Source organism: Ruditapes philippinarum, unplaced genomic scaffold, assembly GCF_026571515.1.
Source record: "Ruditapes philippinarum isolate M1 unplaced genomic scaffold, ASM2657151v2 ctg3242_1_1_1_1, whole genome shotgun sequence".
NCBI lineage: Eukaryota > Metazoa > Mollusca > Bivalvia > Venerida > Veneridae > Ruditapes > Ruditapes philippinarum.
In genome coordinates this window covers 10,867-25,675 of record NW_026860261.1, presented here as the reverse complement: position 1 = coordinate 25,675, position 14,809 = coordinate 10,867, and the positions used below count along the sequence as shown (strand labels likewise).

Sequence of the window (14,809 nt, the reverse complement as noted above, 5' to 3'; positions counted from 1 at the left end):
AAGAGTAACTTCCCTTACTGGATGTGATGAAATGGGGGACTATGCTATACAGACGGCTTAGAATGTTAGCTTAGTGAAAAGTTAATTGCTGAATACTTTTGTTTGTTTGTTTGTTTCATTTACGCCTTTTCCCAACAGTATTTCAGTCATGTAGGCGGGTAGTTTCCTAACCATCGTTCCTGGAGAGTTACACCTGTACTAGACTACCTTCCTCCGCGCTAAACTACCAAAGCATCTCCCGGGGATCGAACCCACGCCAGGGAGGTAATGGGATTAGACGTCATCGACTCTAACCCCTTTGCTGAATACTGATAGTTCAATTATGCATATACGATGAAAAAATTTACTTATGCATACATAAATTCAATATCAAGACAATAACAAGAGGGCCAAGATGGCCCTAGATCACTCACCTGACCCATCAAACTCATCCGAGTAATTACCTAGACAAGCATTCTGACCAAGTTTCATGACAATTGAGTCCACTAGAGTGTTAACAAGGACTTTCTATATTTGAGCAGTGTGAGCTAGTTTTTGACCTCAGGTGAACCATATTCAAACATGACTTAGAAATCATCAAAACAAACTTTCAGACCAATTTCAAGGATATTTGGATCAAAACAGTAGCCACTAGTGTTAACAAAAATTTTCTATTTTTAGCTCCTGTGACCTAGTTTTTCATCCGAGATGACCCATGTTCGAACTCATCTGAGAAATTACATAGACAAGCACCCTCACCAAGTTTGACGACAATTGAGTCAAAAATGTGACCATTAGAGTGTTAACAAGGATTTTCTATATTTGAGCAGTGTGAACTAGTTTTTGACCCCAGGTGAACCATATTCAAACATGACTTAGAAATCATCAAAACAAACTTTCAAACCAATTTTCAAGATATTTGGATCAACAGTAGCCACTAGTGTCAACAAAAAATTTCTATTTTTAGCTCCTGTGACCTAGTTTTTCATCTGAGATGACCCATGTTCGAACTCACCCCAGCAATTACCTAGACAAGCACCCTGATCAAGTTTGATGACAAATGAGTCAAAATTGTGACCACTAGAGTGTAACAAGGTTTTTCTATATTTGGGCAGTGTGACGTAGTTTTTGACCCCAGGTGACCCATATTCAAACTTGACCTAGAAATCATCAAAACAAACTTTCAGATTAATTTTCAGGATATTTGGATCAACAGTAGCCACTAGAGTATTAACATTTTTTTTTCTATTTTTAGCTCCTGTGACCTAGTTTTTCATCCTAGATGACCCATGTTCGAACTCATCCGAGCAATTACCTAGACAAGCATCCTAACCAAGTTTGATGACAATTGAGTCAAAGATGTGGCCACTAGAGTGTTAACAAGGTTTTTCCATATTTGGGTGGTGTGACCTAGTTTTTGACCCCAGGTGAACCATATTCAAACTTGACCTAGAAATCATCAAAACAAACTTTCAAACCAATTTCCAGGATATTTGGATCAAAACAGTAGCAACTAGAGTGTTAACAAAAAATTTCTATTTTTAGCTCCTGTGACCTAGTTTTTCATCCGAGATGACCCATGTTTGAACTCATCTCAGCAATTACCTAGAAAAGCACCCTGACCAAGTTTGATGACAATTGAGTTAAAAATGTGACCACTAGGGTGTTAACAAAGTAATTCTATTTTTAGATCCTGTGACCTAGTTTTTCATCCCAGATGACCCATGTTCGAACTCACTCCAGCAATTACCTAGACAAACACCCTGACCAAGTTTGATGACAATTGAGTAAAAAATGTGACCACTAGTGTGTTAACTAGGTTTTTCTATTTTTAGCTCCGGTGACATAGTTTTTCATCCGACATGACCCATGTTTAAACTCATCCGAGCAATTACCTACACAAGCATCCTGACCAAGTTTGATGAAAATTGAGTCAACTAGAAATGTGTCCATAGGACACGGATGCCCCCACACGCCACTGTTCTGTCAATCTTATGACTCTAGGTCAAATATTTTTTGGACTACAAGTGCCACAAGTTGAAAACTAAAAATCAACAAAGGGCCATAATTCTGTTAACTTTGGGCGCAACAAAAATTCCTTCCTTTACTACCATCTACACATTAAGGTTGTTCATCCCTGGAAGTTTAAGCAAAATCTGCCATCCGGTTTAAGAGGAGTTGCGTTCACAAAATTTCTACATAGTATATAGTGAAAAAATCAACAAAGGGCCATAATTCTGTTAAATTTGGTCGCAGGAAAAATTCCTTCCTTTAATACCATCTACACATTAAGGTTGTTCATCCCTGGAAGTTTAAGCAAAATCTGCCATCTGGTTTAACAGGAGTTGCGTTCACAAAATTTCTACATAGTATATAGTGAAAAAATCAACAAAGGGCCATAATTCTGTTAAATTTGGTCGCAGGAAAAATTCATTCCTTTACTACCATCTACACATTAAGGTTGTTCATCCCTGGAAGTTTAAGCAAAATCTGCCATCCGGTTTAACAGGATTTGCGTTCACAAAATTTCTACATAGTATATAGTGAAAAAATCAACAAAGGGCCATAATTCTGTTAAATTTGGTTGCAGCAAAAATTCCTTCCTTTACTACCATCTACACATTAAGTTTGTTCATCCCTGGAAGTTTAAGCAAAATCTGCCATCCGGTTTAAGAGGAGTTGCGTTCACAAAATTTCTACATAGTATATAGTGAAAAAATCAACAAAGGGCCATAATTCTGTTAAATTTGGTCGCAGGAAAATTCCTTCCTTTACTACCATCTACACATTAAGGTTGTTCATCCCTGGAAGTTTAAGCAAAATCTGCCATCCGGTTTAAGAGGAGTTGTGTTCACAAAATTTCTACATAGTATATAGTGAAAAAATCAACAAAGGGCCATAATTCTGTTAAATTTGGTCGCAGGAAAAATTTCTCCCTTTACTACCATCTACACATTAAGGTTGTTCTTCCCTGGAAGTTTAAGCAAAATCTGCCATCCGGTTTAAGAGGAGTTGCGTTTAGACAGCCATTAGAACATGTTTCATGCTAAATATCTAAGCTCCATCTATTTGGGTTTTTTCAAAGAAGATTTTAAGTTTTTGCTATACACATATAAGGAAAATCAATGACACCCGGGGCGGGGCCAGTTTTGACCCCAGGGCTTTTATTTGAACAAACTTTGTAGACATTCACTAGAAGATGTTTCATGCTTAATATCTAAACTCCAGCTATTTGGGTTTTTTCAAAGAAGATTTTTTAAGTTTTTGCTATACACATATAAGGAAAATCAATGACCCCCGGGGCGGGGCCAATTTTGACCCCAGGGCTTTTATTTGAACAAACTTGGTAGACACCCATTAGAACATGTTTCATGCTAAATATCTTAGCTCTAGCTCTTTGAGTTCTTTAAAAGAAGATTTTTTAAGTTTTTACTATATGCATATAGGGAAAATCAATGACCCCCTCGGGCAGGGCCAATTTTGACCCCAGGGCTTTTATTTGAACAAACTTGGTAGACACCCATTAGAACATGTTTCATGCTTAATATCTTAGCTCTAGCTCTTTGGGTTCTTTAAAAGAAGATTTTTTAAGTTTTTACTATATGCATATAGGGAAAATCAAAGACACCCTGGGGCAGGGCCAATTTTGACACCAGGGCTTTTATTTGAACAAACTTGGTAGACACCCATAAGAAGTTGTCTCATGCTAAACATCTAAGCTCTAGCTCATTGGGTTTTTTAACAAGAGCTGTCCGTAAGACAGCGCGCTCGACTTTTTTATTGCTTGCCAATAAAAAAAGTTTTTGCAGTAAAAGGCAATACAAGAATCTCTGTATTTTTAAAGTGAACAATGGCCATGAGCATTAAGATATTTAGTGAAGAATTATTTTACTGAATTGTGTGATACCCTTGAACACTGCAGCAAAGTTTGAAATGTTTAAGTCAAAAGAGGGCTGGTAAGAAAGAAAAAAAAACTGAGTTGAGCCTGAAATAAATTTAATTCTAAGTCGATAAAAGGCCTTAATTTTTAAAACAAATCCTTGACAGAGTTACCTTCTCTTGCGTACAGATGGGGGTAATGATGTGAAATAGCATTAAAAGTTTCAAAGCAATATCTCAAAGGGTTAAGGCAATAAGTGGATTTTACCCATATTCAATGTATTTTCTAAGTCAAAAAGGGGCATAATTCTGTCAAAAACCTTGACAGAGTTATGTCCTCTTGTCTGTTGATGAAGGTCGTGATGGTAAACAAGTATGGTCAGTTTCAAAGCAATACCTCCAATGGTTTTGAAATAAAGTGAGGTGGTACAAAAAACTTAACCAAGCTCAATACACTTTCTAAGTCAAAAAAGGGCCATAATTCTGTCAAAAACCTTGACAGAGTTATGTACTCTTGTCTGTAGATGGAGGTTATGATGGTGAACAAGTATGGTAAGTTTCAAAGCCATACTTGTAATACTTCTGAAATAAAGTGGGGTGGTACGAAAAACTTAACCAAGGTGTGACGCCAACGCCGACGCCGACGCCGGGGCGAGTAGGATAGCTCCCCTTTTCATAGAAAAGTCGAGCTAAAAAGAAGATTTTTTAAGTTTTTACTATACACATATAGTTAAAACCAATGACACCCCTGGGGCGGGGCCAATTTTGACCCCAGGGCTTTTATTTGAACAAACTTTGTAGACAATTACTACAAGATGTTTCATACCTAATATCTAAACTCTAGCTATTTTGGTTTTTCAAAGAAGATTTTTAAGTTTTTGCTATACAAAAACACCCAGGGAGGGGCCAATTTTGACTCCAGGGCTTTTATTTGAACAAACTTTGTAGACACTCACTAGAAAATGTTTCATGCTTAATATCTAAACTCCAGCTATTTGGGTTTTTTCAAAGAAGATTTTTTAAGTTTTTGCTATATACATATAAGGAAAATCAATGACCCCCGGGGCGTGGCCAATTTTGACCCCAAGGCTTTTATTTGAACAAACTTGGTAGACACCATTTAGAACATGTTTCATGCTAAATATCTTAGCTCTAGCTCTTTGAGTTCTTTAAAAGAAGATTTTTTAAGTTTTTACTATATGCATATAGGGAAAATCAATGACCCCCTGGGGCGGGGCCAATTTTGACCCAAGGGCTTTCATTTGAACAAATTTGGTAGACACTCATTAGAAGATGTTTCATGCTAAATATCTTAGCTCTAGCTCTTTGGGTTCTTTAAAAGAAGATTTTTTTAAGTTTATACTATATGCATATAGGGATAATCAAAGACCCCCTGGGGTGGGGCCAATTTTGACCCCAGGGCTTTTATTTGAACAAACTTTGTAGACACTCACTAGAAGATGTTTCATGCTTAATATCTAAACTCTAGCTATTTGGGTTTTTTCAAAGAAGATTTTTTAAGTTTTTGCTATACACATATAAGGAAAATCAATGACCCCCGGGACGGGCCAATTTTGACCCCAGGGCTTTTATTTAAAGAAACTTGGTAGACACTCATTAGAAGATGTTTCATGCTAAATATCTTAGCTCTAGCTCTTTGGGTTCTTTAAAAGAAGTATTTTAAGTTTTTACTATATGCATATAGGGAAAATCAAAGACCCCCTGTGGCGGGGCCAATTTTGACCCCAGGGCTTTTATTTGAACAAACCTGGTAGACACAAATTAGAACATGTTTCATGCTAAATATCTTACCTCTAGCTCTATGAGTTCTTTAAAAGAAGTTTTTTAAGTTTTTACTATATGCATATAGGGAAAATCAATGACCCCCTGGGGCGGGGCCAATTTTGACCCCAGGGCTTTTATTTGAACAAACTTGGTAGACACTCATTAGAAGATGTTTCATACCAAATATCTAAGCTCTAGCTCTTAAGGTTTTTTAAAAGAAGATATTTAAAGTTTTTTCTTTCGGTTGCCATGGCAACCAGAGTTCTGCATGGAATGGAATTCTTTGAACAATTTTGTTAAGGCTTCACACAAGGAACATCCCTGTGAAGTTTCATTATGATCTGCCTTATGGTTTCAGAGGAGATGTCGTTTTAAAAGTGTGAACAGACAACGGACGACAGACGACAGACGACGGACGAAGAGTGATCCTAATAGCTCACCCTGAGCATATGCTCAGGTGAGCTAAACAAGACGGCCATGATGGCCCTGAAGTCGCTCACCAATATATAGGCCCACAGAGCGAGGGCAGTTTAAACCCCAGGGCTTTTATTTGAACAAAATTGGTAGACACCCATTAGAAGATGTTTCATGCTAAACATCTAAGGTCTAGCTCGTTGAGTTTAAAAAAAAAAGATTTTTTAAGTTTTTACTATAAACATATAGTTAAAAGCAATGACATCCATAGGGTGGGGCCAGTTTTGACCCCAGGGCTTTTATTTCAACAAACTTTGAAGACACTCACTAGAAGGTGTTTCATGCTTAATATCTAAACTCTAGCTATTTGTTTTTATTCAAAGAAGATTTTTAAGTTTTTGCTATACACATATAAGGAAAATTAATGTCCCCCGGGGCAGGGCCAATTTTGACCCTAGGGCTTTTATTTGAACAAACTTTGAAGACACTAATTGGAAGATGTTTCATGCTCAATATCTAAACTCTAGCTATTTGGGTTTTTTCAAAGATTTTTTTAAAAAGCTTTTGCAATACACATATAAGGAAAATCAATTACCCCCGGGACAGGGCCAATTTTAACCCCAGGGCTCTTATTTGAACAAATTTGGTAGACAAACAATTGGAACATCTTTCATGCTAAGTATCTTAGCTCTAGCTCTTTGGGTTCTCTAAAAGAAGTTTTTTAAGTTTTTACTATATGCATATTGGGAAAATCAATGACCCCCTGGGGCGGGGCCAATTTTGACCCCAGGGCTTTTATTTGAACAAACTTGATAGACACTCATTAGAAGATGTTTCATGCTAAATATCTTAGCTCTAGCTCTTTGGGTTCTTTAAAAGAAGATTTTTTAAGTTTTTCCTATATGCATATAGGGAAAATCAATGACCCCCTGGGGCGGGGCCAATTTTGACCCCAGGACTTTTATTTGAACAAACTTGAACAAACTTGGTAGACACCCATTAGAAGATGTTTCATGCTAAATATCTTAGCTCTAGCTCTTTGGGTTCTTTAAAAGAAGATTTTTTAAGTTTTTACTATATGCATATAGGGAAAATCAATGACCACCTGGGGCGGGGCCAATTTTGACCCCAGGGCTTTTATTTGAACAAACTTGATAGACACTCACTCGAAGATGTTTCATGCCAAATATCTAAGCTCTATCTCTTTGGGTTTTTTAAAAGAATATATTTTAAGTTTTTTCTATCGGTTACCATGGCAACCAGAGTTCTGCATGGAATTAAATTCTTTCAACAATTTTTAAAGGTGACCACCAAAGGAACATTCCTGTGAAGTTTGGATGAAATTGGCTCAGCGGTTTATGAGGAGATGTAATTTAAAGTAAAAGTTGACGGACGACGGACGAACGCCGGAAGAAAAGCGATCACAAAAGCTCACCCTGTCACTTTGTGACAGGTGAGCTAAAAAGGCATAAATGTAATTATGAAACTGTAATACATACATAATATTGTACAGTTTTTGTTTTTATAAAAACTATCACTAAATGTGATTAATACCCCCACAAGACTGCTTCGGAAATGAGGATGTTTCTAGTAACAGAAAACCTTGTAAAAGAATTGAAATATAGAGTTATGGTTGTGGGCAATTAAAGATAGTTGTGGTTCTTGTATGTTGCATTTCCTTTCAATGTGGTTGGCCATTGATGAAGTTTTATTGAATTACTCTGTAATAAGTCCAGAAAGACAAGGAAAAGGAACAAAGGGCAATAACTCTATAAATACTGAAGATGGAATTATAGTTCTTGTGCACTGCACTTCCTCTTATTGTGCTTGACCATTGTATGAAGTTGTTTTGAATTCCAACTAGTACCTTTTAAGTTATGCTCCGGACAAGGAAAAGTATCAAAGGGCAGTAATTCTGTATTTTGTCAAAATGGAGTTATGGATCTTGTGCACTGCACTTCCTTTTAATGTCCTTGACAACTGAATGAAGTTGTATTGAATTCCAAACAGTAGTTTTCAAGTTATGCTCTGGACAAGGAAAAGTAACAAAGGGCAATAACTCTGTAATTAATCAAGATGGAGTTATGGTTCTTGTGCACTGCACTTCCTCTCAATGTGCTTGACCATTGTATGAAGTTATATTGAATTCCAACCATTAGTCTTCAAGTTATGCTCCAGACAAAAAAAGCAATGGAAAAGTAACAAAGGGCAATAACTCTGTAAATAGTCAAGATGGAGTTTTGGTTCTTGTGCACTGCACTTCCCCTTATTGTGCTTGACCATTGTATGAAGTTGTTTTGAATTCCAACCAGTAGTTTTCATTTCATGCTATGGACAAGGAAAAGTAACAAAGGGCAGTAACTCTGTAATAAGTCAAGATGGAGTTATGGTTCTTGAGCACTGCACTTCCTCTCAATGTGCCTGACCATTGTATGAAGTTATAATGAATTAGTCTTCAAGTTATGGTCCAGACAAAAGAATGCAATGGAAAAGTAAGAAAGGGCAATAACTCTGTAATTACTTTAGATAGAGTTATGGTTCTTGTGCTCTGCACTTCCCCTTATTGTGTTTGACAATTGTATGAAATTGTTTTGAATTCCAACCAGTAGCTTTCAAGTTATGCCCCGGAAAAGGAAAAGTAACAAAGGGCAATAACTCTGTAATAAGTCAAGATAGAGTTATGGTTCTTGTGCACTGCACTTCCTCTCAATGTGCTTGACCATTGTATAAGGTTATAATGAATTCCAACCATTAGTCTTCAAGTTATGGTCCGGACAAAAGAAAGCAATGGAAAAGTAACAAAGGGCAATAACTCTGTAATTACTTTACATAGAGTTATGGTTCTTGTGCACTGCACTTTCCCTTATTGTGCTTGACAATTGTATGAAGTTGTTTTGAAATCCAGCCAGTAGTTTTCAAGTTATGCTACTGACCGACCAACGGACCGACCGACCACCGGGTGACTCCTATATACCCCCCCAAACTTCGTTTTTGGGGGTATAAAAAAAGAGAAAAAATATAATATATGATGGAAGAGGAAAACAAGAACCCGGTTTGAGCCAGGTGATGCTCCCCGAATAGGTTTTGGACACAGGAAAGTACACCTCTTGTAGTTTCAGAGTTATGTCCCTGGAAAAGGTTCAAAGTGCAATGATTCCGAAATTAGGCAAGGCAGAGTAACTGCTCTTTGCACTGCACTTGTAATCAATGCCATCTATCAACCTACAAAGTTTCATGTTGATATCTCTTATAGTTTTAGAGTTATGTCCCGGACAAGATTTTTCTAAAAGGGGAGATAATTCAAAAACTGGGCAAAATAGAGTTATGGTTCTTTGACACTGCACTCCCCCTCAATGAGATCTATCTACCTACAATGTTTCATGTTGATATCTCTTATAGTTTTAGAGTTATATTCCTGACAAAGTTCAAAGTGTTAAAATTAATAAAGGGCAATAACTCCAAAATTAGGCAAAAAAGAGTTATGGTTTTTGTACACTGCACATCTACCCATAGAGAAATATTTACCTACAAAGTTTCATGTTGATATCTCTTATAGTTTAAGAGTTATGTCCCGGACAAGATTTTTCTAAAAGGGGAGATTATTTAAAAACTGGGCAAAATAGAGTTATGGTTCTTTGACACTGCACTCCCCCTCAATGAGATCTATCTACCTACAATGTTTCATGTTGATATCTCTTATAGTTTTAGAGTTATGTTCCGGACAAAGTTCAAAGTGTTAAAATTAACAAAGGGCAATAACTCCAAAATTAGGCAAAAAAGAGTTATGGTTCTTGTGCACTGCACATCTACCCATTGAGATCTATTTACCTACAAAGTTTCATGTTGATATCTCTTATAATTTTAGAGTTATGTCCCGGACAAGATTTTTCTATAAGGGGAGATAATTCAAAAACTGGGCAAAATAGAGTTATGGTTCTTTGACACTGCACTACCCCTAAATGCCCTCTACCACTGTATGAAGTTTAAACAAATTATCTCCAAGGGTTTTCAAGTTATGCTCAGGACAAGACAACGGACGGACAGACGGACGTTCCAACATTTTGGCTTTAGGGGCTATTTTCTTTGTTATTTTCTTTGTTTTCTTAAGGGCTACTAGCCCCTTAACCCTTTGATCACAGAATGAACCTATTGTTCTCTTTTGTTCTCTTTACTGTTATATAGCCCCTAAACCCAAAATGTTTGCTCGGAGAGACGGACGGACAGACGGACAAGGCCCCGATTATATGCTCCCCTTAAATTTTTCGGGGAGCATAAAAAATGTGTGAGTGTATGTGTGTGTGCCCGCCCGTGTGTGCCTGTATATATATTATAGCCAGTTACAGAATTATGAAAATTTAACCTTGATGGTCAAGGTCATTTAAAGCTCAAAGTCAAGGTTAGTTCAATCTTTATGAATGACTTGTCCAAAATGTTATTTTGTCAAAGTATGAAGATAATCCATCCCTTAATTACCAAGTTACAGTCAATTACAGCAAAAATCAGTGAATATTCAATAATTTAACCTTCAAGGTCAATATGAGTTTGATATAAATAAAGTTTTATCCCAAAGAATGTTCTGTTATAATATGAAGTCAATCCATTCAATAATAGCAAAGTTACAGCCAGTTACAGCCAAAAAATGAAAATTTCATTAATTTGACCTTTAAGGTCAAGGTCATATATGAGTAGAGGTCAAGGTCTGTCTGTTTAATTTAAAGGGCTATCCATTCAAAAATATCAAAGTTATAGCCACTCATAGCAAAAAATCAGTGAAAAAAACAAATAAAATTTAGACATTTAACCTTGAAGGTCAAGGTCATTTATGGATGAAGGTCAAGGTTAGTCTAGTATACTAAAAGGTATTGTCCAAAGGGTTGTTGTGGCCAAGTATGAAGACAATACACCAAGAACTTAAAAAGTTATTATCAACATACAAGTTTGCGGACGGCAACAGCAACACCGCCAGGACCATAACAATACCTCTACTTTAAAAAAAAAGGTCGTTTTTTTTTTTTAATTGAGCTTAAAAACTATTCAATTATGCCAAAACTCTAAATCAACACATGAAAATTAAACAAAACTAGAACTGCCACTGTCATGGCGTGAATACGCCCGCATACCACTTTGTCAGAATCAACAGTGGCCATTTTAGAGCTCAAGGTGAAACTCCCTTCCAAATATGAGGTTATGGACGGCAACAGCAATACCGACATGACTATAACAATACCTCTACTTTAAAAAAAAGGTCGTTTTTTTTTAAAAATTGAGCTTAAAAACTATTCAATTATGCCAAAACTCTAAATCAACACATGAAAATTAAACAAAACTAGAACTGCCACTGTCATGGCGTGAATACCCCCGCATACCACTTTGTCAGAATCAACAGTGGCCATTTTAGAGCTCAAGGTGAAACTCCCTTCCAAATCTGAGGTTACTAATCCAGTGCATTGCTAAGTTATGTATTCTCCATGCTTCAAATGTGAAAATGTCAAAATCAATACACTGCGGACAAGTATGCTTAAGCATTTAAGCAGACAAGCTTATCATAGCAAAAATCCCTGTGACCTTGACCTTTGACACAGTCACCTTTAAATCAATAGGGATCATCTACTAGTCATAAACAACCTCAATACCAAATATGAAGACTATTGACAAAAGCATTCTTAATCAATTGAGCGGAAAAGCTTTTTTAGTCAAGACCCCTGTCACCTTGACCTTTGACCCAGTGACCTCAAACTCAATAGGGGTCATCTACTAATCATGACTAACCTCCATGCCAAATATGAAGAATGTGGGTCAAAGGAATCTCAAGTTATTGGGTGGACAAGCTTTTTTTAGTCAAGGCCCCTGTGACCTTGACCTTTGACCCAGTGACCTCACAATCATTAGGGGTCATCTGCTAATCATGACTAACCTCCATGCCAAATATGAAGACTGTGGGTCAAAGGAATCTCAAGTTATTGGGGGGACAAGCTTTTTTTAGTCAAGGCCCCTGTGACCTTGACCTTTGAACTAGTGACCTTAAAATCAATACGGGTCATCTTCTAATCATGACTAACCTCCATGCCAAATATGAAGATTGTGGGCCAAAGGAATCTGAAGTTATTGGGCGGACAAGGAAAAACTGACGGACGGGGAGACGTCCGGACGGACAAGCTGATTCCAGTATACCCCCTTTACAACTTCGTTGTCAGGGGTATAATTATAATTTCAATGTACATAAACACATTGTCTGAAGCAAAAAGCTTAATTAAAAAATTTTCTAGCTCAAGTCTCAAATATTTTTACAGTCGACTCTTGTTATCTCGAAGTCATCCGGACCGTCCAAAAATATCGAGATAATGAAATGTCGAGATAAATGTATAAGGTTTGAACAAGGCAGTAACTGATTTTTACAAAGGCATTTGCATACCTTAAGTCAAATAAATTTAAAGTATGATATCTCTATGCCTTGTTTTTCAGCCTAATATCCCAAAGTCGATATTAAAGTTAAATTAGCGGATGTTTACCAGCGGAAATATGGGAGTCTGTGATAAAAACACATAGCGAGGTTTACTCAGTAATACACCACTATAGTGAAAACATTTTCAGCATGGTCGCTCCAGATATCCTCCTGGGTTTGTTATCGGACCATTTTCAAGATAGTTCTTCCGCTGTTTGATATTTTTTTCGATAGTGTAAAACAATATTGCAACGATAATGTTTCTATACTGAACACTTTTTCAATTACATCTGAAGTCACAATGAATTTAATACAGTGTTCGAATATTTTATAAATAGTGGAAGATTCACTCATTTTGGACATAAGTCAATCAATACGTTAATTAGGTAAACTTTTATAAACAAATTTCGACTTGTTACAAACAGTCATTATTATGACACATGCTATTAAGTGATTCTCGTCTGGTTTGTGTTTATCACACCTCTGCGGGAGAGAGACGAAAAATTATTAGTCGTGATAAAGAAAGGATAATAGCGTGAAAATTACTGTCGGGCTGAAATTTTACTTCGAGATACTGAAAATATCGAAATAAAAATATCGAGATAAACAAATATTTCCAATATGGATAAAGAAGGAAGAAAATAAGGACTTTCAAAATTTTATTGGGATAACGAAATATCGAGAAAAGTGATGTCGAGATAACGATAGTTGACTGTATTAATTTGTACAATTCAATTTACCATAACACCATGACATATCATGATCATACTTCCGTCCCCGACTCATTGACAAATGACCCATTGGGTCAGGGACGGAAATATGATCATGTTATGTCATGGTGTTATTTATTTTGTTTTCAAATAAATTTTCTTAAACCATGTAAAATTACTTTCATGAATTTGTGAGTGTCTGTACAGGTTCACTATGATAGCTGAATGATATACCTGAATTTCTTCCTCTTTTCTTTTCGTAATGTGTTTGTTTATACCTCCCAAAAAAAAGCCATCCGACTACATAAATTGTGAAAAATATTAAATTCTGGTTTATACATTTTCTTGTGTTCTAGGTTATACATTTTAAACAAACTCTTCTGAGAGGACACACAAGATTTGATTTTTTTTACTTCGTCCATGCTTTGTCAAATCATAATGTACAGACTGCTTCAGAGAAAGTGTATGCAGTATCTTGATTTCTTTGAAAGTGTACAGGTATCATAATGTGTATTTTCTGTAAATAGTGCGTTTTTACGATTTTTTTTGTACAAAGGAAACACAAAGGTTGAAAATATATTTTCTTAAATAGATTCTACATTGAACAAACTACCAGTCATCTGAAACTTTCAGTTTAATCAACAATTTCTCAATTTCTGTAACATTTCAATGGGTGTACACAGAATCCGGAATCCAAATCGCATTCAACGCGAAATACTGACGAGAAAGTGAAGATTTGTGTCAAGGCATTTGGAATGTCACCGCAATGCAGATGCTGCGATGGCATAAAAAAGTTGACCATTCAGGGTTCTGAACTTTCAATGCAGTTGACATTAATTCTAGCATATTTGAATGCTCTTAAAGCAGAAGTAAATTGCATTAGGATGGTCATACCTTCAATAGAGCTGTCAATGAAAAAATATTTTGTTACAATATATCGAAAGCTAAATATTGACAATACAAATAAAATTTACTAATTAAACAATGGAAGAGATATGAGATATCAACTTTCATCATGGTGTTATGTATGCTCGTTTTAGACATCACAAATACAACATTACATACTACATAGAAACTATTTTTTTCGCTATTATTTTCCATTGACCTCTGTAAAATTAAATTCAGGCTGTAAGCAGAGATGTTTATTTTGCCTAAAATTAGTATCAAAATACCTGCAAACTTTATCATTAAGCTCTAGGTTTTCTAGACTAAGTTTCCGGAGATCTTTACATATAGAGAATATTTCTTCTAGAACATCAGGGCCAGTGCCTGCCATACTGAGATCTAAATATTGCACTTTTGACAACCTGGAATATAAAATAGAATAGAATAGGAAAGAATAGGAATAAAGATAGGAGAGCATATGATTGGAATAGGAATAAAATAGAACAGGAACAGGCAATTATCATGGTTTTGCAAGCAATACATCAGCTAGAACCCAGGACCTTGGCCATTCAATAATGCCATTGTAAAGACATGAATGAACATAAATCTTTTGAGTTTTAAGTTTGTCTGTAAGATAATGTATTAAGTTTCCCTGCCTAGTAAGGAAATTATTTTATACAACAAATAATCAATCTAATTTTCTCAAGATGAATAT

General features: G+C 36.1%; 1 protein-coding gene across 1 annotated transcript in view; it reads right to left on the bottom strand.

Moving 5' to 3' along the window:
- The window catches only part of LOC132759440 (uncharacterized), a 70,512-nt gene extending 55,969 nt beyond the window's left edge, over window positions 1-14,543 (bottom strand). The window contains exon 1 of the mRNA XM_060751203.1: window positions 14,382-14,543. Within this exon, the coding sequence (XP_060607186.1) occupies window positions 14,382-14,485 (104 nt within the window). The 5' untranslated portion in view covers window positions 14,486-14,543. The remainder of the gene's footprint in view (window positions 1-14,381) is intronic.
- Between the last annotated feature and the right edge of the window lie 266 nt (window positions 14,544-14,809).